This window comes from Rattus norvegicus, chromosome 3, assembly GCF_036323735.1.
Source record: "Rattus norvegicus strain BN/NHsdMcwi chromosome 3, GRCr8, whole genome shotgun sequence".
Lineage (NCBI taxonomy): Eukaryota > Metazoa > Chordata > Mammalia > Rodentia > Muridae > Rattus > Rattus norvegicus.
In genome coordinates, this window is record NC_086021.1 from 170,095,416 (window position 1) to 170,121,907 (window position 26,492).

Below are 26,492 nucleotides of genomic sequence, written 5' to 3' on the forward strand. Positions count from 1 at the left end.
TTGTTTTTGAATGTCTGTTGTTGGAGAAGGGCCTACAACTGGATGTATACTGTTCTTACGCTATTTACTGTCCAAGCTTAAGAGCTGTCGGTTTACAAAGTTTAGTGACTAAGTGGGTATGTTCAATTTATCGGCACCCATATCACACTTGACCAACAGAGTTACATAGAACTTTAGTTTGAACTTAGAAACATCAATCTAGATATTAATGCAGAAAGAAAAGCAGCAGTGAAATGAGTTAATACACATTGTTTCACCTCAGTAAAAATATGCTTCATCTGGGCCTGTTTGTTCCTAAAGCGCTTGATCTTCTGAGCGATGCGGGGATCCTTTTCCAGCTCTTCCATTGTGGCCCACTTACAATGTAAATAGGAGCTATCCAAAGACACACGATTGTGAGACAAACACAGCAAGGTATCATTAAGGTGTCAATAAAAAGACGGCCATCCTTTAACACAGAAGTAGCAGCTGCGCTACTGATGTGACACTGTGGACGCTGCTTAGAAAGGCCTTGCTTTTAGAGCAATTAATAGAGGATAAACTTCTAATCAGTAATTTCTCTACAATTCCACCCAAACTGACTCAAGAACAAAGGGGCAGATTTATGAAGCAAACTCTCAGTGAAAGTAGGTGGAAAGCAGCAGAAAGGAGAGAAATGCAAGAGGGCGAGTATACACCACAGGACAGCCTTTTCACCTTGGTGCACAGGAGAAATGCCCAGAGAAGTTTTAAAATGCATCTGTCCTCAGGGCGCACTCTGACTATTATTAACTACTCTAGGCTGGAACAATGGTTTTGGTGGTAATTAAAGCCTCCCAGGTGATTCTATATAAACCCAAAGTGAATAACACTGCCTAAGGTGAATTTGACTCAGTCAAGGTCACGCCTTAGGGACCAGTTTCTGAAAATATAGAGGATAATGTCGTGGAAAGGGAGTATATGCAGAACATCAAACAGACGTACAAATTTCTATACTTAACGTAGAAAAGCTCTAGGTCGAATGGAGGTTCTCCTGGGTGAACCTGTAACCAACAGTAAGCAGTTATCAGCCCATACCTCAGGAAGGTCTCTTACACAGGCCAAAACAAAACAGGTAAACCAACCAATACCTATGCCTCATTTTAGGAGGGATTTATAAGCTAACAGCTAACCTTAATGCTAACTTAATTTTCCAGAAACCCAATAGAGTAAAGGGGTACAAAAAGGGGCCTTTCCTGGCATCTTTTCAATGTTCACGTAGAAAAAGATTTCAGTCCAGGCTGGCCTAAGACCCAGTAATGTATGGACCATAGCCGGGTACAGAAGGAACTTGAGTTCATCTTTTGCCAGCTTCCCCTGCTACTCTCCCTCCACATGGCAACAGTAAGGAAGACTCCCCTGAAGGAAAAATAACCTATATCTGATTTGGCACCCACACACTGCCTCACATGTGGAACTCTCCCTTGGGAGGTCTGAAGACAGCCCAAGACATGTAAAGAAAAGCCCCCAATGTTTGCTGTTAGGATTCCTCATCTGCTTCTTCTTGGCCCCTAATGACTTCTTTTGGGCTACAACGAAGAGATAAAAATTGTCAACTGGCTACTTAAGCCATTTAGGAACTTAGTGTCGTAAAAACCTTCACAAGGACAATGTTCTTGACAAGCTCTCATTGTAGCTAGGGATGAACAGTTAGTTCTTCAGGCAAACTCTTCTCTACTAGGAGGTGGCTGGTGTCTATTAGTGACAGAGAAACATTAAATAGGAGCTACCCACCTCCTGGACAGTCTTGGATGCCAGGATTTTCTCAATGATGTTTGCATCATCTTCTGGAGGCTCCTGAAGACAGACATAAAAAAAAAAAAAAAAGAAAAAAAGAACAGTATCGGAATTAATGTCTCAGAGAACAGTATGGCGGTAAATTCAGAGGAGTTTCTGATTTCAGGGTTTTGGAGTACCTGTATAGACCGTCACCAGAATAGCTGTGATTCAAAATCCTGAAATCTATAACTCATCTAGGTTATGTGGCCACTCACAGATTTCAGATTTTAAAAAACCTTGGCTCAGGGATGTTTAGCTTGTGACATTGTTGCTACTACTTTACTCAAAGCCACAGCATAGGGTTGGCAAGAGGGCTCAGAGGGCAAGACCTCTTGGGACACAGGTCTAACCACCTGACTTGGATCCAGGGTACCACAGTGGGAGACAGATGCATGAAAGTGTGCTCTGATCACACACACACACACACACACACACACACACACACACACACACACACAGAGAGAGAGAGACAGAGACAGAGAGAGACAGAGAGACAGAGAGAGAGACAGAGAGACCAAAAATAAATTTTAAAATGAAAAAAAAAATCCACAGACTTTGAGTACTGAAGCCAGTATTCTGCAAAGCTAGAATCGAAACAGTAGGGTCCCAAGTCCTCAGCCACACCCTTATTATACAAGAAGAGACTCTAGGCTATAAAGCTAAAGAACCAATAAAATTGCTCCTGCGACTTTGTTTCTTTGTAAAACTTACACATTCTGATGTGTAAAATTATGTAAAACAGGAAAGAATCTCAGGGTGGGGTGAGCACAGTGGCTAAAGCCACCTGCTATAAAACTTAAGCAGAGTTCGCTCCTAAGACCCCATATCCGAGGACAACGACTTTCACAAACTCTTCTTTGACCTCCATCCATGTGTGCACACATAATACAAGTAAATAAGTAAATAAGTGCAATGAAATAAAATTAAAAAGTACCTTGGGATTCTAGAATCAATTCAAAAGATGTTAATTCTAATACTATCATCTACAGACCTCAGCAAAGTTAATTACTATTCCTTGATTTCTGAATAATGGTTGTAGAAAAGATATATATAACAAATTTACTAGGATAAAGCAGCACATGAAAACATCTTTTTGATCTAAAGAACCAAGGTATAATTAATTTACAATAAACTGCTGTTTCATTGATAATTCCAATTGAAAACCAATTCCTTCCTTCCTATCCTAGTCATACACTAAAACTTCTTGGCCTCTGATCTCCACTAAATCGTAGGAGTATTCATGATATAGAAACATCCGAGTGTGTTCTGTCACTCCTCCATTGTTGGTGGGATTGCAGACTGGTACAACCATTCTGGAAATCAGTCTGGAGGTTCCTCAGAAAATTGGACATTGAACTACCTGAGGACCCAGCTATACCCCTCTTGGGCAAATACCCCAAAAATGCCCCAACATATAAAAAAGACACATGCTCCACTATGTTCATAGCAGCCTTATTTATAATAGCCAGAAGCTGGAAAGAACCCAGATGCCCTTCAACAGAGGAATGGATACAGAAAATGTGGTACATCTACACAATGGAGTACTACTCAGCTATCAAAAATAATGACTTCATGAAATTCACAGGCAAATGGATGGAACTAGAAAATATCATCCTGAGTGAGGTAACCCAATCACAGGAAAACACACATGGTATGCACTCATTGATAAGTGGCTATTAGCCCAAATGCTCGAATTACCTTAGATGCCTAGAACCAATGAAACTCAAGACGGATGATCAAAATGTGAATGCTTCACTCCTCCTTTAAATGGGGAACAAGAATACCCTTGGGAGGGAATAGGGAGGCAAAGTTTAGAACAGAGGCAGAAGGAACACCCATTCAGAGCCTGCCCCACATGTGGCCCATACATACACAGCCACCCAAATAGATAAGATGGATGAAGCAAAGAAGTGCAGGCCGACAGGAACCAGATGTAGATCTCTCCTGAGAGACACAGCCAGAATATGGCAAATACAGAGGCGAATGCCAGCAGCAAACCACTGAACTGAGAACGGGACCCCCATTGAAGGAATCAGAGAAAGGACTGGAAGAGCTTGAAGGGGCTCGAGACCCCATATGTACAACAATGCCAAGCAACCAGAGCTTCCAGGGACTAAGCCACTACCCAAAGACTATACATGGACTGACCCTGGACTCTGACCTCATAGGTAGCAATGAACAGCCTAGTAAGAGCACCAGTGGAAGGGGAAGCCCTGGGTCCTGCTAAGACTGAACCCCCAGTGAACGTGATTGCTGGGGGGTGGGGGGGGGGAGGGTGGTAATGGGGAGGGGTGCACCCATATAGAAAGGGAGGGAGAGGGGGATGTTGGCCTGGAAACTGGGAAAGGGAGTAACATTTGAAATGTAAATAAGAAATACCCAATTTAATAAAGATGAAAAAAAGAAAAAGAAAAAAAAAGAAAAGAGGTGTTAGAGTTCCCTCATGTTCAGCCTTCTTTCTGAACTTCTTGCAGTCTCCTTATGGTGTTTTCATGTGCCTATGATCTTCCCAGACTCACATCAATCTAAAACTTGAAGAAGTATAGAGAAAATGCTCACTACGACAACCTGACTAGCTGGAACACTCTGGAAGGATGACTTGTGGTACACGTAAATTTCTAGCTACTTATTCTAAGGCCATACCACTAGAGAAAACGTATTTTTAAAACGACCTTAAATCAAGCTTTTTTCAGAAAAAGAAAAATGATGATAGCTAAAAACAAAATAGGAAAAGACAAGGAAGGCAAATGGCAGTGAAATTATGAAGCTTGCCAAGCAAGTATCTGCAGATACTCTCAAACCTCAGCCTGGAGCCTCGGCTATGCTAGAAACCAGCATATCCCAGTTCTCGCCTGTCTGCCCCCCTTAAAGATGAGGTTATGTGTCTGTGCGGGGTTCCTGGCTTATTATGTGAGCACTGGAACCTGGACCTGGGTCCTCATGATTGCAGAGCAGGTGTTTCTTAACCACGGAGCCCTGTCTCTACCTCCTAGTAGTGTAAGTTATTAACCCTCCCAAATACTTGATTACAATTTAAACATACTGATGGAATAAAAAGAAAAATGAAAATACTTTTATATTCTCTTCCTCATGTTTTTAAAACACACTTTAATCTAGGCTAGTCACTTTAATTCTATCTTCCGATGTTGCTTTGCTCACGTTTCTTCTCTGCTAGGAGTACAGTGAGAAATGCCTTTACACTGCATCCTGCTTCTCTTCATGCTTTCCTCTTGTCAAGCTGTGCTACATTTAGAAAAATTTCACTGATGTCTTCATATTCACTAATCTTTTCTTCAGTTGTATCTAACCTGCTTTTAAATCTGTCCATGTATCCTGGATCGTATAAAGTAATTTCATAATTCTAAAGGCTGGACTGGAGTCTTTCCCATAACATATCGGCACAGTTATTCCCACATTCTTCTCTGGCTACCTCACTACTTGTGCCATGTCTGTTTTCCAGGAACATCTACTTATCTTTAGTGCATGTTGGAACTGAGGATCCTATCTAGTCAGCTGAGCTGGGTCAGGACTGGGAAACTGTCAACATTTAATTCTCCAAAGGAGAAAGGGAAGGAAAAAAAAAAATCTCAAGATTCCTAAACCATTCAAGCAGGTTTACTATTCCTGAACGTCCCAGTCTTTCTGGCCAACCCTAATCCTTAGCTTCCAGATCTGTCAAGTAAGGGCTTCAGAGTAGATAAACAGTGACTGTCAGCTCACTTCTTCATTGCCCACGACTTTTAATCCATCTGATTTCTATGTCCACAGCTATCAGATGCTTTAAACAATATGCTGTTGCAACCTATCCTTTTCTGACTAAACACCGGCTTACTACTAACTATTGCCCCTTATTCCAGTATCTCAGTTAGGATTCCATTGCTGTGAAGAGACATCAGGGCAAAGGCAACTCTTATAAAGGACGATATTTAACTGGGGCTGGCGTACAGGTTCAGAAATCCAGCCCAGTGTCACCGAGTATGTCAGCATCTGGGCAGGCCTGGTGCTGGAGCAGCTGAAAGCTACACATCCTGTTTCAGAGGAAAACAGGAGGAAACTGGCTTCCAGGCAGCCAGGAGAAAGGTCTAAAGCCCACGCCCACAGTGACACACCTCCTCCAACAAGGCCACACCTCCTAACAGTACCACCCCTGGGCCAAGCATATTCAAATGGGAAATCCTCTGATACTCACATTAATTAATAAGGTGCAGGAGGTTTCAGTTTAAGATTTCTTTCCTCTGTTTCTCTTTCTTTTTGCCTACACTAATTTCCAAATGATCTCACTTAGTATCATGATTTTAAGTTTCATTGTGATGCTTGCCAAGTTCACACATCTAGATCAGAACTTCCTTCCAGACTGCAGATCCATATTCCAATTATTCCTGCCATCTTTACTAAGCTGTCTGAAGGCATTCAAGTATAAATTTCTGAAAACTAGATCTTGGTCTGACACATTAACAAGTCTACAGCCCTAAGTCCTGCCCAGATCCCCAGTCCACAGCTTTCTCATTTGAGTTAAAGAAAACTCTACCTTCTCCCGTGTTGAGCTCCAAAATCCTGATGTAATCTCCGACTGTCTCCTCTCCACACACCCATGTACAGTGTGGTCTGAATGAGAACGGCTCCGCAGGCTCATACATAGGTGTGCTAAGTCCTGGGACTACATTACTTGGAAAGTTAGGAGGTATGGTTTTAGAAAAGTGTTGATGAGGATGGCCTTCGAGAGTTCAAAGCCCATGGCAGGCCCAGTGTCTTTCTCTGCCTGCCTGAAGATTAAGATGCAGCTCTCAGCTACTACTCTAGCGCCATGCCTACTGCCATGATATTAATGAACTAACCCTCTAAAATCATAATCTGTTCTGTGGGGAGCGGGTGTGGCAGCAGTCCCAAGATGGCGCCCGGGACTGCAGCTAAGTCTCATGACTAGCACCTGACTTCCTCACACACCTGAAACTAGCCACGTCCATTGTGAGAGCTGCGCAGGCGCACCATGACGCAAGATCAGGCCATGTGACGTGGACCTATGAACTGAGATTACGCAGTCTGGACTGAGGAGGCGGAGTTGAGGGAGGATATAAGGGAGTGTGCTCGGGGGCTGGGGGGAGGAGAGAAGAAAAGAAAAGAAAGATTCCTGTTTGCATATTGTAAGGTTCCTGAATAAACTGCTTTGAGAAGAACGTCGTGGTGTCGCTCCTTTCTGCAGGACAGAGACAGAAGCAACATGTTCAAGTCCGGGTTCGTACAGATTAGCAGGACTGACACACATACATACTGAAAAAAAAAGTTTTCTTTTTCAACTATCAACTGCTTCAAATATTCTTTAATTTTTACCTACAAAAAAGAACAGGTAATCTGGTTTCTAATGACAAGATTCTTAGAATATTTTAGTAAGATCAAAATTAAGAGACATATTAATACATGGATGAGGAAGGCACAGGACTCTACTCTTAAAAGGCACAAAACATTCATTGAATATAAAAAATTCAAGTTAAAAGGAGTTGGAAATTCAATTCCAATAAATATATTATTCATATATATTTTAACCAGTTGAGGTATTAGCAACAGAAGAATTGATGTTACAGCAAGATTTAAGGCATAACCAACACTCAGGCAAGAAAACAGAAGTATTCTGCCTCTGCCTTTTCTCAAGTATCTGTTCTAGCAGGATAAAATCGTTATAAACCTCTCATTTATCTGAAATTTTTCCGTTTTGCTATCCATGTAAGCATTTCCAAATGACAAACTTTAAACAAAACACCAAGAACCAAGCCAAATATGGTGGCAAACACCTATAACTCCAGCCTTCTGGGAAGGATGAGGCAGGGGTATACATTCTAGGCCTGAGTTAACCAGACACTCTCAAATAATAAAAGAGGGTTTTCTTTTTTTCCTTTCTTGCACATTTTAATAAAAAGGAATTTATAAATGTGCATTTCTAAAATACTAAAGAAAGACGGAAATGGAATATCAGTATCTTTTCTCCCTCAACTGAGTTTGTATATAAGCAGGATCACGTGTGTATAAACATTCAGTGTACACAGATACACAGATATAAACTAAATCTGCCTGCCAAACACTCCATAAAAATCCATCTGTTCCCAAATGCTTCGTTCTTCCAAATGCTTTTTAAAGGTTTCATTTTCAGAGAAGACCATTTTAATTCAAACACTGTGTATTAGAGACTCCTAACATTTAGAAATTGTATCCACAAAAAAGAAAATCCCCCAAATTTAAAATCTCAATTACTCTCACAACCAACCATGCCACGTAACTCTCTTTAGTTAACTAGAAGCGTGGGTCTAAATGGAAGTCAGGTTCTCGAGAACCAAGGGCTGCCAAGTACTCAGAAGTGGTCCTGAGCTTGGTCCTGGCTCTCCAGCGACCTCGCCAAAGGAAGACACGATGAACACACTTGTTTTAGGATGTCTCAGAGCAAATGCTTAGTGTGGTGGTGACTACAAGTCCAGTCTGAGTTTACAAAATGAGAACAGTTTGGATTCTGGACGAGGCAAGGGTTTAATTAAGCCCCAATGGCAGATGGGACAGTGTGTAAGAGGACACTGAGTTGTCTGCTATTAGCAGTCAGGAGGTAGGAGAGACACAGAGTACCAGCAACTCCCCTGGGACTAGGTTAGTAAGGACAGAGAGCTGCAGCAGAGCATTAAGAGCACAGGCTAAGGGCAGAAACCAAGTGTGTGTGCGCATGATGGAGACTAGTTGTACTCCATGAAGACAAAAAGAGACAGGAAACCATCAAATCTGATTTTCTTAATCAAGGAACCCATTGCTGTGATGAAACACCCTGGCCAAAGCCATTGAGAGGAAAAGGTTTATTTGGCTTACACTTCCATATTGCTGCTCATCACTGAAGTCAGTCAGGACAGAGGCCATGGAAGAGTGCTGCTTACTGGTCACCAAGGGAGGCCCCACCCGCAATGGGCTGGGTCTGCTCCCACCAGTCACTAGTTAAGAAAATACCCTACTGGCTTGCCTCCAGTCAGATCTTACTGAGGCATTTTCTCAATTGAGGTTCCCTCTTCTCTGATGATTCTAACTTATGTCAAGTTGGCATAAAACCAGCCCAAAACTCTGGCTAATAGGAGACAGGAACACACACCAGTACACTCTCAAACTCATGCCATGGAGTGGAATCACACTGAGGGTACACAAGGACATCAACATCAAACAGTGGCAAGGGATCTGAAGGCCCACATGACTGTTATGTATGAAGTGTGGGAAAGAGAGTGTGAGTATGAGGAGATGGAGAAACACGAGCCTGCCAAAGCAAAGTAAGTCTTTGTCTTTTAACCCAGGAGTCCAAAAAAACAAAAAGAAAGCAAAGCTATTTAAATAATGAGTTTGAAGAATTTCACTCATTAAAACACACATACATACATAAAATGAAGTATATGTATATATTAACTAATAAAACAAAGTTGTATCTAAGTGAAAATTATGAAAAATTAAAAACAGAGCCTGTTTTGCAAAAGTTTATAATCTGATTAAGGGGCCAAACAAGAGTGATACTAAAAAAGTATAGTGAAGGCAAATGAAAACCCATCTGAAGCTGGAGTGGTTCCAGGGTTCCAGCTGACTCAACACTGCAGTAAGCACAACTGTAACATTATAAAGTAGAAGGCAGGGGTGCTGAGAGAGGCTTCATCTAAGAAAGCTCCCAGGGCTTAAAGATACAAACCTGTCTCTGAAGTAGTTCATGGTTTACAAGAAAAACTGAGTTGGTAGGTATTCAAAGGACAGTGACAGGGCTAACTATACTAGAGTTCTGGCAGCAGAACGGGGCACATCTCTAGTTCAGAGGAGCAGGGACACTCTCCAAAGGGCAAAGGAACCCAGCCTGCTATGCATGGGAAAGGCCAGAGACGGAGGGCTCTGTGACTGCAAACAAGATGGGTGCCGAGAGAGACACGGGCGATGCTATGGGCCGATGCTTCATTCAAATTAAAGCCCGTTTGCTCCCAAAGATGAAATCACATAAACTACACAAATACTTGGGAGGCCAAACCTGAGCAGTCTTGAGCAACTAGACAGAAGACACTGTCACTGAGCAGGCCTTTTTTTTTAATGCTACCCCAGCTGTTCTGGGGATTCGGTTGGCTTCTCAAGGGCACGGCCACAATAGCCTGTGAAGGGTCTTATGGGAAGGACAGAGGAAGCGCTCACCTTCCCTAATGATTTGCTGTGCCTTGAGGATTGCCCTGCATCCTAGAAAGGACACATGCATTGATGCTTTGTGTGAGTTGGGAAAATTGGTTCAAACCCCATCAAGAACTACGCATGTGAAAACAAATGTGGAAGGGGAGTTTTGGTGCTGCAGCTGCTAGGTCTCTAATTCTGAAAACCTCAATAAGCTGCCCTCTCAAGACCTGGGTATCCTAGCCTAGGCGTTAGACTCCAGATTAGATATCCACACAACTGCAACTCTGAACACAAAACTGATAAGAGAGCACACATCAGGCTCACTCTTACTTAAACTTGGTGACGTTTTGGGACATAACTAATACAAGCTCAAATTCTATCTCTGTTTCTCTGTATAAAATTCTTTACTATGTACTTAGAAAAGACTTATTTCTGAGATCATATGTCAGATTAGCAATGGCTACCTTCAGGAAGTCAAGAAATACCTAAAATATGATAATGGTTCAGGATAAATGACTTCTAATAGGAAATAAAATCCCTTGTAGTGTTTTAGCTACCAATTAAACCATAAAATTCTCATGGAAGTTCTAATGAAATAACATATTCCTAAGACTCCAAGCAGTTTGCAAGAGCAAATACATCAACATATTATTCCTATTAATTAGTATGTTCGTTAGCTGGATAGCCCTGAGTAGAAATTGAAATCAACTTGAGGTGTCAGCCACTATGTAACTCACACCGGGATCTTCCACTGCCTCATTTACTAGCGTGTAACATAAAGGATACTATGTGCCTGCTCCTTGCTGCTTTCCTTGAGACTGAGGAAAATACAGTGAGGTCAATGAGGATGCTTTAGGCTGGAAGAAAGGTGGCTGAAGGCCAGGGATCACCACCCTCTCTACTCCCACTGCCTCTGGAGAGCCTTGCTGCTACTGTGTGAGCAGTAGATTCTGCCAGTCAGCACCAGGTCTTCAGAGCTGCAGACAGCTTGTATCCCAGAATGTATTACTGAGTAACAACTCCCCTCCCGCACCCACAGCCTGACTCTCATTTCCCTTTCTTTTCTTCACTAAACTAGATACTTGGCATAGACCTCCTCCATTAACCCCCCTTTTACTTCTACGTCTGCATCATGTCCCCGTAGCCGTAACCAATTAAGACACCTCGACTGAGAGGTGCAGGGCAGAGAGCATAGCTGCCACGTAGGAACTGGGGGAAGGCAACCCAAGACGGACGCATGTCTGGGTCTGGGGCAGCAAGGATGGAATATGAATATAGATTTTAGTAAATAATAATTCAGGAATATCGGAGGGAGGGGTGGACTAGCCATGGGGGATTTAGGAAGTAGCCCAGCCACTGAGTTGTTTTAGGCATATCAAAATATGAAGTGTGTGTGTGTGCTAATTATGGGCTGCTCTCTTCTCCCACTACGTGGGTTCTGGAGACTGAACTTAGGCTGCCAGACACAGTGGGAAGTGCTTGTGGGTGGTTCACTTATGCAGCTTCCAGAAGGTCAGACAGAGATGTGATCTGACATACCCAGAAAGAATTTTATATTCTAATGATAAAAAAAACCTTAGAGGGGACACATTCCAATAAAATCATAAATGGGTTACGTTATGAAGGAAATAAGCAAGAAATAATCATTGGGATGAGTAACAGGGTTCTATTTTAGATAAAAAAGGCAGGAAAGATCTTGCCACAGAGACTATATTTTATGTGAAATTTAACTGAGGGTGGCCCACTTATATAAAGTGCTGGTAGAGAGCATGAAGGCAAGCTGGCAAAGGTCAAGGCTGTAGATGGGTAGATGGTGTGGCTAGTTTTTCAGCTAGAGAGTGTTAGAGGGAAAAATCCCTTCTCTGGACTGCTGTCTGGTGCAGCAGAGGGAGTGTGGTCATGAGGGTGCTGTTGAAAGTCTGAACTTTATTCCAAGTGCAGTAGGAAGTTAAGGTGATCTAGCTCATGCCACAGAACAAATGTCAAGTGGGTGAGGTCATGCAGGGGCCATACCTCAGCCTGCCAGGCCAGGGTGGAAGCAGAGAGTGCAGATGTCCGGCCTGCTCCCAGAACAGCGATTGTTTCCCCATCATCGTCCACGACCTTGAAGTCCAGGTCCTCATTATATTTTCTACGCTTTACTTGCCGTCCTGAGCGCCGTTTCTGCAGAACAAACTCACTCATCAGAGCTGCTGTAAATCAAAAGCAAACACTTTCATACAAACACCATCATCTACACTTAGTGACAGGCCAAGCAGGCCTTTTGCAACTTCCCAAAGGAATCTTTTATTCTTTTAAAAACTACATTAACATAGCATGGGAGAAAGTAATGGTATCAATCTCTGAACTATCTGCAGTCAAGGGAGATGTGTTTTAATCATCATAGTAATGATGTGTCACCCATGTCTGCTTCTTTGAGGCAGCCAGGTCCACTGTGCACTGAGCTGGACTGGAGGGAAGGAAGCTTATCCGGCACAGGTGTTGCAGTGCAGGATATCAGTCGGTGATGCGTGTGTGGGCAATGAACACACCTGGGAAGAGCTTTAGAGAACCGTCTCAATTATTGGGGTGTGAAAGGGGGGCATTTATGCCCCAGGGAAGGTACCCAGGGTCTCTGGGGCAAGGTTTTTGAAGCTGGGTGTCACTGGCCAGGGCAGGAGTGCTGGAAGAGCTTCATCTATATAGTCAGGGGCTGCAGAATCCAGGGGGAGGTGGGGGAGAAGCCTGATACTTATCAGGGTAATAAATTCTTCCTAGGGTTGATAGTGAGGGAACCAACTTAATGGAGCCAGGTTGGGAAAAGGGGGATAGCCAACACCTGCTGTGCTACTGTTTGAGGTATTTGGGGCTGAAGCTCCTTGACCCTTCCTTAGTAACCCTGGGCCATTATGGCCCCATAGTGATGTTTTTAATTCTCGTTCCTGGGGCTTCTAGTCCCAAGCAACAAGGATGGAATGTGGCCTCTCAATTCTGTCTTTGAGGGAGGTCCACTCAGGTTTTCTTATATGGTGCTAGTTTTTACTTTTTTTTCAAACTCACGTAACCATCAACTCCTAAAAATGTAGTGTGAAAAATTAATCAACACAAATTTTATTGGTACTTAGACTGAAAATCTCATACACCTAAAAAGCAGAGGTCTTAACTGTGACAAAATCATGTCGCTGTGTGAAGAGGCTTCTAACTAGGCAGCTTAAAACTCTTAGGCAGAACACACGGCAAACAATACAGTGAGTGATGTCCTCCAACAAACTCACAAGGCTCCATCTCTGCCGAGCCTGGGTCCATGCAGCAGGCACTCAAACTAAATACAACAGGCAAGCTACCCTCACTGGCCTTTTCTTCTGAAAGACAGTCTGTAGATCTCTGTGGAGATCTCACTTCTTTACCATCTCGCCTCTCCAATGTCTAATGTCATCTGACGGCTTCATCTCCTTTTTTTAAGATTTATTTTATGTATGAGCGCTCTGGCTGCATGTACACCTGCATGCTAGAAGAGGGCATCAGATCACATAGACGGTTGAAAGCCACCATGAGGTTACTGGGAATTGAACTCAGGACCTCTGGAAGAGCAGCCAGTGCTCTGAACATTGAGCCATTTCTCCAGTCCCATTTGAGGGATTGTTAACAAACAAACAACTTTTTCCTCATTTCCATGTATAAATAACCATCCTACAAACCATGCCCAATGCCATCAACTCAGTGTGCTTGCTCTTCTGCCAGCGATCACCTAACAGCCACCATTCTAGCCAACAGACTACACGGTGATTTTGCTGTGACAGTAGACAGTATGCTGCCTTATAAAGACTGATGTTACAGCCAATGCCTACCTCACATCAATGAAAAACTCAAGGAGACCACGTGGTCTTATTCTGAACGGTTCCACTGCTGTGGATAGTGGAGAAAATGGCACTTTCAAATGTTATAATTCGAGTCCTAGAGAAGGTACCTCAAACCTTAGAAAAGAAAATCCCCAGCATGTCAAGGGCACTTCCATGCATACTGTTAGAAACTAAGTTAGATTGGCACTGTCTGTATGTTTGGAAACTTCCCTTATTATTCTAGTGCGAGCGTGCGTGTGTGTAATTTTTGTATCAGCATGTTCTGTATATCCTGGCCTAGCACTCAGAGAACTACATGGTAAACAGGTCTCTGAATCTTATATAGCCTGACTAACAACTTATTTTTCCACACTGACTGCCCCTGAAGACTATAATGAAATACACCACCTTCAGAGACAGCAAACACACTCAATTCTGGGAGCTTACTATGTATCTATCAGACCTGGAAATAGCCTGGGTGTGGTCTGCGCGCTCAGTCAGCAAGTCGCAGACAGACAGAGCAGCAGGCGATGAATGTCGAGAATGTCCAGTGGCCGTAACCTCCAGCGGGTCCCCAGCCACAGCTGTACCTGGCTGTCTGCAGACTCACTGGGCTCCTCAGGACTCTGCAGAGATGGGTTTGGAAGACTCTGGTCCAGCTCTAAACTCTCCACGGTGGTTTCATTTTTCCTTTTTCCTTTCTTCTTTCTCTCCACTGGGGTTGGTCCTTGATCCTTGCTACAAGACATTCAGAATTAAAACTGTTGGGCAGTTTTAAAAACTCACTGTTAAGGCTATGAAACCATACCCTGAAATTCCAGGGTTAATGTGGACTTGTGCCAGAAATTTAGAGAAACGTGAGAAGAAACACCTGCATGGGTTGAGGCAGGCAGAATTCACCTTATTCATTCCCCATAATGGCTGCCATGGCTATGATTAATGTTCTAGAAAAAATAGGAATTTCTCTAAAACCTCACTTTGAACTTAAGCCAGTCATAACTGGGAAGTTTGATTGCTTCACAGACATTAAGAATCATTAAATTATAACTTCCCTCTACGGTACATGGAAAGAGCAAGCTCTCTAACCTGTCACCCTCTTCTTTTGAGCATGTTTTATATAAAAGGCCTGGAGTGAGTACAGGGGACTCAAAACAAGCACTGCCCTTGCTTTTGTGAGCATGGTAAAGCTCCCCTATAACCACAGCCCAGGGAGGGAGATAGAGGATTCCTTGGAGGTGGGCAGTATATACTACAAGGACCCATCAAGACCCTGGCTTGCCTGTATGATAAATTCTCTACATTTGACAAACACCTTGGAAATACTTTAAGTACTGAACTCTGCTATTTCACCAAAGTTAGTGTTTATGATACCAAACTCATGTATCTCTCTTGTCCTTCCTAGATAATGTGATTAGTTTTTGTATTCCTGATTAATCTTATGCTTTATATACACGGTAAGCACTCAATATTTAAGCAAAGTTTAAAAATTGTTAAGGAATGGAGAAGATAGCTACATTAATGGATGCATTATTTGCACAGGCTGGAGAGACAGCTCAGCAGTTAAGAGCAGTAGGGGCTCTTACAGAAGAGCCAGGCTTGGTTCGCAGCACCCACAAGGAGACTCAAAACTACTTGTAAGTCTAGTTCCGGGGGAGCTGACCCCCTATGCTGGCCTCTAAAGGAACTATATGCATGTAGTGCACAGACAAGTACAGGCAAATGCTCTTATTAATAAATGTTGAAAAGGTTTTTTTTTTTTTTTTGTAGTTGGGGAAATCTTGGAATGTTTACTTGAACAAAGGCATACATAGAATTCTGAGAAACATTAGAGAGAAACACAGAAACTGGCAATGACTGCAGACATACATCTGTTTATGTACATACAGTACTGAAAGCAGAGCTCTATACCCGCTCATCTCCTTTATACCCCATGGGCTATCGGGCAGGCAACCGTTTATTCTCATTTTATTGTGAAGAATATGAAGTAGAGAGACTAAATGAAATGTCCAGAATTTCAGGGCTAGAAGGCAGTGAAGACGGCTTGAAGCCAGGCAGATTTTGTCTATTCTTGGAGAGTCAAGTGTGGCATTCTTTGGTAACAACAGCTGGGTGGCTAGTAATGCACAGGAACACTGCATGAGAAAGCTAGAAGAACAGCTTCCTAAAGTACAGGCTAGCGTTTGGAAGGCCCATGCTAGATACAGCCAATGAGGACTCAGGGCTAAGACTGAGTTGAGAGACCCAGAAGAAATCAACAGTAAGCCTGTGCAAATGACAGAAAGTGGAGGTCAAGGAAGGAGTTAACAGTGTGGGCATTCTAGTTAGGAGAATTAGCTGATGCTGGGAGAGGTAAGGGCAAGGGGTTTGGAGAGAGTACAGGGTAGGACTGGGTGCCTGTTTACCCAGAATGCTGAACAGTACATCAGTCTTGAATATCCTTTACTACTCGGAGACTCTGTAACTAAGTCAGCGCAAAGCCAGTCCACTTTTGAAGTCCCAATGCTGAAGACTGTTCTGTTTACTTACCCCTTGGAAAAGTTTACAACAAAAACTAGTCCAATCCAAACCAAGGATATGAATGAAACACAATCCTTTTAGAGGATAATAGACTTTAATAAAGAATTTATTGGGGCTGAGGATTTAGCTCAGTGGTAGAGCGCTTACCTAGGAAGCGCAAGGCCCTGGGTTCGGTCCCCAGCTCCGAAAAAAAAGAACCAAAAAAAAAAAAAAAAAAAAAAAAAGAATTTATTAAAACTTGGCAAGAGAATCAATTTTAATTGTAAAAATTCTCCCAGGAGCTCTTCCTATAGACAAATATGAGGAAGAGGTCTTTTGTAACCCCGAAAATGGGATTTTTAAACAGGACATCAAGAATATATTCCCTGAATTCCTCTTCCAGGATGATTCTAGATAAAATGCATTTTTCTCCTTTGTAATAATTTTTAAAAACCCAAGGCTTGGGGGTTTATCATCAAAACGTTTTATTAATAACTTCTGAGTTTCTATTATTTCTAGATAGATTTGGTCCATGAATACTTGTTTACTCACTATAAGGATCCTCAAAGCCAGTAACTGGTAACAGCTCATAGAATTATATACAGTGTTTGCTTCTGTAGGATGTATATAAAATTGGAATAGCAGAAATTAGCACAGTCCCCAGGCAAGGAGGATGCACAAATTAGTATAGCATTCCATATTTTAAAAATCTAGAAAAAGATCCAGCTACACCGTTTCGGGCATGTCCCTGTAAATTCTTTATTCTACTACAGAGATACTTATCCGTCCATGTTTACTGTTGCTGTATTCATAGTAACTAAGAAGTGGCAGCAGCAAAGATGTCCCTCCACTGAGAATGGAAACTGGAATGGAGACTGAAGTTATTTAGGTCTAGAAAGACAAACATCACACACACGTGTGTGCGTGGGAAAGGATGAGTAGGCTAAGCTGGGGACAAGGACAGAGGGGAGGTGGGGATGAGTGAGTAATATTAAAGATGTCATATAACAACTTACTTTGTACGTGTGTGTGTGTGTGTGTGTGTGTGTGTGTGTGTGTGTGTGTGTGTGTGTGTTTTAAAAATAAGAGTTTAATTGACTGGGTACCCTAATAAGATAAGTAATAGTTATTAAACAAAAAGTTCAGTGCCAGCTATGGAAAAGGCCCCACCCCTTCCTGGAGTTCATCAAGAGGGAGCTCAGAGACCCCTGTTTCTGTGATCTATACAATAATGACCAGCTTGCCAAGATATGCCCAGTGGTGCAACAGTGGCATGGGTGTTACGGAGATAGCCAATGGCTTTCTAACTGGAGTTAAGACCTGCTTTCCAAGAGGACACTCATACCTGTTACTGTGAATCTGGCCAAGAACCAAGGCTGGTGAGTTCATAGGCCTCAAGGGAGACCCTGCCTTCTAAATACCTACCCCTGTATCTACACATGAGTACAACTTTAACCCTCATCAGTTTCACCCCCTCCCAGCAGATGGCAATCACACAGAGCCCCATGCTACCCAGTTTTCACATGTATGTTGGCATTTGAACTCAGGTCTTCATGCCTGCACAGTGAGTATTCTTATCCACTGTGACAGCTTCCCTGCCCCAAAGTAACTTTTAAAAATCTAGCTGTGTGTGTGTGTGTGTGTGTGTGTGTGTGTGTGTGTGTGTGTGTGTGTGTACATCTGCCAAGGTTTGAGTATAGAACTCAGAGAACAACTTCTGGGAGTTGGGTCTCTTCTTCTACTCTGTGGGCCAGGGAACTAACTCATGTTATCAAGCTTGGCAGCAGATACCTTTAAGTGCTAAGCTATCTTCCCAGGCTCCAAATAACTTAAAATAGATACCTATTGCATTGCTAAAATTGATACTATGTTTCTTCTTTTTTGTGTGTAGGGGTTGGGGGATTGGATATTGGATAGGAAGAAAGGCTATAGCTAAGGCTGGGTGATGATACTCTATTCCTTTTGTAACTGACTGGTTTGGAGATGACAGGATAGCTTGGGAGTTCTTCCTTGAAAAAGAAATAATTTGGGATAGTGGGCACCTGTACCCACATCCCCAAACCCCACATACACAATAAAATAATTTTGGAGAGGTGTGGGCAACAATGTTAATGTCTTTATCTACATCATGAAGTTGTGGCAGTCATGATTCTAATCAGGGATGTATAGAGAGTAACTGGAGACAAAAAGCCTTGGAACTCTCAACTGTGATTCTGAAAGTCATAATATCCCCAATTATCAGTTTTTAATTTAAGCTAATTTAAATAGGATCTGCATGGCTTGCAACCAAGAGTTCTGAATAATACAAGGTCCTACCATTCCCTGTTTAACAGCACTGGAGACTGAGCAAAGCAATCTTCTATAGTCCTACCCTTTTTAGCTTCTACCTAGAAAAAATTAACTTGTAGGACAGGGAAGGAAAAGGGAAGACAAGGTGTGTGTGTGCATGCATGTGTGCGTGTGTTAGAGAGAGGGGGGGGGAGAGGGGGAGAGGGAGAGGGGGAGAGGGAGAGGGAGAGGGAGAGGGAGAGAGGGAGAGGGAGAGGGAGAGGGAGAGGGGGAGAGAATATGAATAACCAATCTTGGCAACAAAAGGAAACTTGATTTCATAATAAAATATGTATCTACTGTAAGAAAACACCCACTAGGCATTTATAATATACAAGAACTACCAACACACAAACTATACCAAATTCTAAACCTATCTCTCTTGTGTTCTACATGGCTTCATGAACTAAGATTTTTGGGGAATCTTTAGTTTCTGTAGTTTTTATTAGATGGCTTTTCAAACAGACACAAAATAAGTACTGGATAGACAGGATTTCTTATATAGCTCCCCTAACCTTGGCTCCTAGGTGTTTTGAGAAGCATGTGTTAAGGGTTAGTGGATGAGAGGACACATGATGTGTCAGGGCCACACGATTCAGGTCTTACATCACACTGTGTCCATCTATTTGAGGTACTGAAAGAGATTACCAATCAAAGCACATTATTTCAAAGAAGTTGTTCATCCCATTTAAAAGACCTCAAACCCGCCATGCAGTGATGGTGCAGTGGGAACTACAGCCATAACAGGCAAGAATGGGTTACAATCATGACACCAAGGACAGCCCCAGACTCTGCTCACAGCATCCACTGACATCAGAAGCTGAGGACTCCAGCACAGGACCATTATTCCACTGGAGAAACAGCTCCTAAGAGAAGAGTCTCAACCCAGCATCCCCTCAGGCTTTGATACTCCCAGAAGTATGTTGCCAAAATACAGATACTACCCTGAAAAGGCTCGTTTGCACATTTCATTCAACTTCCATAGTACTCACATTTAATTCATCTATAAATAGAGAACGGATTTGGCACAGAAAATAAGGACACTGGTTAAAAGGCACTTGTTTTGGTACAGATGCAATCTGCTGTAGACAAAATGGAGCCAGATCTGTACTGCCTTGGAGGCTTTAACTGTTAAATCTGCATCACTGAAACAAAGACCAGCATAAGCTGGCGACAATACAATAAAACTGGAAGGAGTCACAAACTTCTAAGATGAAGACACAGTCTTTTACCAACCAAAAGCAATTGAAAACAGACACTTAGTTTATAGAAGGGTTTCAAACGTTCAGTGAAGGCAGTTCTATGCCCCACATCCTCCTCCTGACAACAACCTAACTCAGACCTTCACAGTCACTTTTGACTGTTTAAGCAACGCTACTAAAATCTTGGTCACAAAATCACTAAATTCAGATCTTAACATAACTCTCTTATACCTCTCTGCACTCAATGTATTTTGTTGTTATTGCTTAATTTTTTTTTCTTTTTTTCGGAGCTGGGGACTATTGCTTAATTTTTAATTTGGGCACTTTTTTAAAGTGCCATGTCTTACTATGTAAAGCAGGCTTGCCTGGTAAGCTTCCTGCCTCAGTTTCCCAAGTCCTAGAGTTACAGGCATAAGCCATAATGCCTAGATTCAGATGATGATGCTTTAAATTTTCATAAATTGTTTTCTGAAAGTTTCTTATTCATAAGTCACATGACAGTGGTATTTAAGATATCTCCACTTGGGAGGGAATAGGGAGGCAAAGTTTAGAAGAGAGGCAGAAGGAACACCCATTCAGAGCCTGCCCCACATGTGGCCCATACATATACAGCCACCAAACTAGATAAGATGGATGAAGCAAAGAAGTACAGGCTGACAGGAACCGGATGTAGATCTCTCCTGAGAGACACACCCAGAATACAGCAAATACATAGGCGAATGCCAGCAGGAAACCACTGAACTGAGAACGGGACCCCCATTGAAGGAATCAGAGAAAGGACTGGAAGAGCTTGAAGGGGCTCGAGACCCCATATGAACAACAATGCCAAGCAACCAGAGCTTCCAGGGACTAAGCCACTACCCAAAGACTACACATGGACTGACCCTGGGCTCCAACCTCATAGGTAGCAATGAATAGCCTAGTAAGGGCACCAGTGGAAGGGGAAGCCCTTGGTCCTGCCTGATTCCAGCCACAAAGCAATGTGAGTTCTTTGACCCAGTTAATAAATAATAAAGCTGATCACTGCATCTCCGTCTTTGTTGGCTATTCCTCAGCTGACTTAGAATCAAGACAGAGGAGAAGGGGTTTGATTTAACACTAACATTACTGACGTTGATGAGGCAAGAGCAATGCTTCAGAAAGAGTGGCTGGTTGTAGTAGTAAGGACTGAAAGATAAGAGGCTAAAAGTCTATAAATCAGTGGCCAGACTCCTGCAGTAATCCAGGTAACCAGTGAGTCATTTATAACCATCAGGTATTACCCAGGGTTAAAATCAATAACTGCTTAAATAAAAACAAGTACTTGAGTCAATTTCCAAAATTACCCCCCCCACACACACACACATATACACCTTAATTACTAACTTCTGTTTGTTTTTTTGAGACAGGGGTTCTCTGTGTAGCTCTGGCTGTTCTGGAACTCACCCTGTAGACCAGGCTAGCCTCAAATTCACAGAAATTCACCCACATCAATATGGCATCATAACTAAAAACTGGTTGACTGGAATCATTAATTAAGGGAGCTGAAATAATTTTACAAAGATACAAAAGAAATCAAAGGTTCAATAGTTGAAAGCCCTATCTGAGCTACACAGAAGAGTATAACTACAGGTTAGTGGCATACAGCCCTGAAGTACAGACAGAACAAGCATGGGTCCATATTTCTAAAGAGATGGCCACCCTTACTACCTGCCATTCTCCTCCCAAGGAACATCTCTTGGATTTCTAAAGCTCAAGCGTTCACTGTCCTCCATGTTAACAGCCTGCAAAAGGACAAGAACATCTCTAACAAAGTCACTTATTCACTTAATTACATCAAAACCACACTCCTCCACACTCCTTAATGCTGGAAGGTCTTCACTGGTCAGAATCTTGACTTTGCCTCTACAGTTGATATTCGATTTTGTTTCATGAAACAACTACCTATTTTCCTAAAGTAGAATTTATTACAATGTTTACATATCAAGAACTTGTTTTATATCATATATAGTATCAGTGTGAACTTTAAGGAGAAGTCAATAAAATGTGAACATCAGAGACCACCAGAATGTGGGTGAGTTCAGATACGTTCTGTACTGTCCTCCAAGCCAGAGGACAGCTTCTCTAGTTACCCCAATTCTCAAGAACTCATGATTCACTGCAGTTCTCTATAAGACTAAAATAAGTAACTCTACTAATCTGATTTTCCTTTTTCAAATATCCCCTTTACCTTAAAAAAAAAAAAAAAGTAAGTTCCCCAAAACAATATACAAGGGAAATGATTGGCAGAAGCAAAAATTACTATGCCACCCTAACCACATTGGAGATCAGAGTATCCTTCCAACGCTAAATGAGAAATAAAGCCTCTAAGATTTTCACTGGTCTAAACACTGACTTCGCCTGCCCTTCTTGGTCTTCTAAGGTGGACAGTATTTTATAACTACTCTGCCAGCTGCATCCCTAGGACCATTCTACATTTAAGTCTTCTGGACAGATAAAAATGAAATCCCTGTGGGAGTGAACATTATGAAGAACATTTACATTTGGATTAAGAATTATCCATCTGGTCCTGATAAACTCTCCTTCTGAAAAGGAAACTAGTCACAAAGCAAACTTGAAATTGCACTTCAAATACTTTACAAAACACCTCCGTGTTCTGACCCAAGATGGAGAGGTATGTGGTAACCTATCACATAGGAGCATAATACAAACAACAGTATGCTATGTTCTCAACACTCATATCAACCTCTAAGACTTCATGGTCTGACAGCAAAGAGAGACAGACAGCTTGCCTCTGTATTAGACTTCAGAAACTTAAGTTCTTTGAGTTAAGGCATATGCATTCTTTTGTTTATATTTGTTCAGAAAGTCTAAATGTGATGCTATGCAGAAATAACCTGAAAAAGACATCACAGCTGTATAGAGCAAATATTAACTTCTCTGTGTGAGGAGTGCAGCTGCTACATGTTCTCTCCTGTTACCCACCCACTATATGGTGAGTCTGCACCTAGGCCTCTGACCTACACAAGTCATCATGTTCTCCTCTGGCCTCATTTATTCAGCATTGCTCCAACAGCTACGGGTGGGTCAGGGACTGTGCCAGACACTGAACTAGAAAATTAGATCAGAAATGGCCTTGCAACAGAGTGTAGAGTCTGGGAGGAAAGTTAGTTCTCTTGTACATAGAGTTCTGTCTGCCTATGGCCCTGCCAGACTACCATACCACTGACTCCTGCAGCTATGTCTATACCACTGCTGTCTAAGTGTCCTTGCTATCAGATCTAGGATGTCCTATGTAGTATGTTGTAGACAAGTTAACATTTAAACTTTGTTGCTGTTGTAGTTTATTTCATTTCGTTTTTGGAGACAGGGTTTCTCTGTGTGGCCCTGGCTGTCCTAGAACTCACTCTGTAACTAGGCTGGCCTCAGACTCAACAGATTCATTTACTAAGTGCTGGGACTCAAGGCATGTGTCACTACTGCCTGGCTTAAATTCTTTTAGAAACAAACTGAACACGAAGAAATTTTATGACCAGGAGGTGAGACAGGCTTCATTTCTGGTTGACCACTAACAGGACATAAAGAACATAAGCACAAGGCATGCAAAAAGTACACCTAGACCTGCGGTAGGATACCAGTCACCATAGGAAGAATGCTAAGTATTAGGAACACAGACTAAAAAGGACCATTGGAATCTGAAGAAGGTTAGCAATTCTTAGTATTCCCTAAAAGCAAAGTGTTTTTTGAAGTCTGACTTTGGAAATTAGAATTAGAAAACAGTTAGAAATTAGAGCACACCACCTGCCATTAATGGCAGAGGTTATGGAAGCACAGCACACAGCTTGGGCCAGCAGAAGCATGGTTAGGTCAGGCCTAGGGGTTGGGCTAACAGGAGAGGAGAGCAGCGCCGTGAAGGAAAGAAAGGGCGGGCAAGGAGCAGAGTACACACCTGGCCTTCTTGGGCTTTGTCCTGGGTCCACAGTCAGTGCAGCTCCTCTTCTCTTTACCCTCCTTGGTACCGGAGGCCTCCCGGGGCTTCCGGGGCTTCTTCACGCCGTCTTTCTGCTTTGCCTCCTTGGGCTCCTTGGCTCTCTTAGGCTCCTTGGCCCTTCTGGGTTCTTTTGGCTCTTTAGGTTCTCGTTTCCTCTTTGGCTTAGGCTCCCTGTCCTTGCTAGCCTTTGTCCCCTCTTGCTCCCCTGGCTCCTTTTTCTTCCGTTTCTTCTTTACTCCAGTGCCTCTGCCTCCATTATCCTCCATCCCATTATGGGACATCAACTTCCTAGAAAAAAGGGTGTCAGCTTCCTCTTCAGTAGTATAGAAGTCCTTCTGGGGCAGACAATGATTGGCAGCTTCTTCAATGTTCTCTCCCTGATCAGGACTGCAATCGAATGGTGATGGTGATTTGTAGTCAAAGTTAACGGAGGCATCCGACATTGGGGAGTGATTCAAAGCTCTTAACTTGGACAACTGTGAAAGAGAAAGCAAGCACATTACTCTCTCACTGCTGCATACAAAGTGTACTATTAGGTGTGAAGACAGATTGAGTCAGTGAGAAGTGATTATTTGAGTCACTACTAAGTGCTAGTTCTAGTATACTAGGCCCTGGGATACAGTAGCAAGCAGGACACAGCCACTGTGACCTATGCATCAGTAGCATGGTGCTGATAACATGTCACAAGTCAGCATGTGAGCCACTGAGATCGCTTACAGGCAAAGATGTGTGTGTTTACCTAGGAGCCATGTTCAATCCCAGAACACTTGCAAAGGTGAGAAGACTCTGTAAAAGGTGGAAACCAACTGACCTGCAACTTTCATGCAAGCACCATGGCATGCACACCTACACAAACATATTGCACACACAAATTCTTATTTTAGTACATAATTAGTATATAAAACCTGAAGGCTTTTTCTCTCTGAGGAAATCTGAGATTGTTTTTAGTATTTTACCTAAAACAGGTATGTCTACGATAGTTCTCTACAAAAACAAATCAAACAACAACAACAACAAAACGAAAAAACAACCCTCCAGATGCCATCTAATCCTAGGCATACTGCGGAGCTCTGCGTTGGGATTTACCATGCTCACACACTGCTGCTGATGCAAGTGTGATGAGACCTCCTGACTGTGAACCAAGGTAAGTTCCTGGGGCGAGAAGACAAGATGCTTGCACCACTTCACCTCTCAAAACCCATTCTCATCAGTCACCCAGAAGCATCAGCACTGTGGAGGTCTGACTCTGAACAAGTATGATCACTCCAAGTTTTATCTTTTTAAAACGTTTACTCTCTTGTGTATCCCTGTACACAGGCACACAGGTCAGAGTGCAATTTGGAATGTAGGTCCTGGGGACTGAACTCAGATTGTCAGCATTGGTGTCAAGTGCCTTTATCTGCTGAGCCATCTTGCTGGCTCACAGTTTTACTTTTAACAGTAAGTAAAACTAGGCCTGTTATACAAGTCACTGAATGCTTCTTGATGCAATCCCAAATACCTTTGGCCACTTAAAAAAAATCAAACTACCCACATAGGAGGAAAATTTGCTGTGACAAATGCCAGAAGAAATATGTCACAGGAGCTAAGGTAACCATTTCTGAGTACAATCAAATGTATGCAGTCTCTCAGAGAACAATTTTAGGGAAATAATTCTTTGGAGGTAGAAGTTTCATCTCATACTTTCAGTCTGGTATTCCAAAAAGTACTTGCCATTTCATAACCAGTAAGTTGGCAATGGTCTGATAATAATGTGGGTACTAGCTCCAGGGGCAGCACTCATTCCTTAATTTAGAACAAAGAATGACCTAGGGGAGCCCAGATGAGTCAGCTTTCTAGGAAGATGGTAAAATTGCACTGTGGTAATAGTTTAGAAACAGGACCATTTGTGAATGCTCACTCTCCTATTAAAAGGCCTGGCAAGTTATAAACCACAAACACTTGCCCAGGTTGTGTGGTTTCCCTCCAGTGTGTTGCTTCCCCAAGCTGTACCCACACTTCCTGGCCTACACTGGGAATAAAAACATTGTAAACTTGGCCCCATGTTACCCTGTCTGCTTTTTCTAGTGCCCTCTCCCAGTCTGAGGCTCACAGCATGACACTTATATTGAGATCACTGGAGAAAAACAGCAAAGAAAGGTTTTTCTTTTGGATCTTTACAATAAGCGAAGTCCTGATAATAAACTATCCTAACTCCTGGGGGCAACAGCTGTTCTTACAAGACTCAGTGTTTTAAGAAAGGAATGGAAGACTCTATGTACTCGTCCTGGGAGTATTAATGAATTCCATGCCATAGACACCTGGGCATGAGATCAAGTTTCCTTAGTGTGCAACAATGAGTAAACTAGGACTGTTAGGTATTCAGTTCTAACAGAACATATCACCTCCTGTGAGGCTTGGGAAAGAGCTCAGAAAAGGGAGTAGAAACAATTTAAGAGTTGGAGGATGGAGAAGAATAACACAAAACAACAATCTTCTGGACATGACACAGTGGCTGTACCCATGAATCCACAGCAGTGGTAGCTCCCTGCCTGGAGAAGCCCCACTCTCTCCACAGGAGCTGTAGACAAAACAGTTAATGGCTGCTGGAGGGAAGGGGAGCCTCAAGTAAATGAACTCATATCCATACTCATTCAGGCAATCCTAACTTAAAAGAGGAAAAAAAAGACATACTTGATGTAGGAGGAGGACTTTAGAAGATTTGAGGGGATGGGGAAGGGATAAGAG

General features: G+C 42.5%; 1 protein-coding gene across 21 annotated transcripts in view; it reads right to left on the reverse strand.

Moving 5' to 3' along the window:
- The window catches only part of Chd6 (chromodomain helicase DNA binding protein 6), a 161,277-nt gene that overhangs the window by 79,212 nt on the left and 55,573 nt on the right, over nt 1–26,492 (reverse strand). For 19 of the 21 annotated variants that reach the window (XR_005501897.2, XR_005501896.2, NM_001107797.1 and 16 more), the window contains 6 exons: nt 23,724–24,241; nt 14,360–14,507; nt 11,965–12,114; nt 1,753–1,815; nt 964–1,022; nt 258–375 (listed from right to left, as the gene is read on the reverse strand). Coding sequence is in view for 19 of the 21 variants with exons in the window: in NM_001107797.1 (NP_001101267.1) it covers nt 258–375; nt 964–1,022; nt 1,753–1,815; nt 11,965–12,114; nt 14,360–14,507; nt 23,724–24,241 (1,056 nt within the window). In the remaining 2 variants the exon portion in view is untranslated. Of the gene's footprint in view, nt 1–257; nt 376–963; nt 1,023–1,752; nt 1,816–6,325; nt 11,927–11,964; nt 12,115–14,359; nt 14,508–23,723; nt 24,242–26,492 lie in introns of those variants that run through there. The other 2 variants (XM_063283865.1, XM_039105108.2) reach the window with 1 other exon arrangement.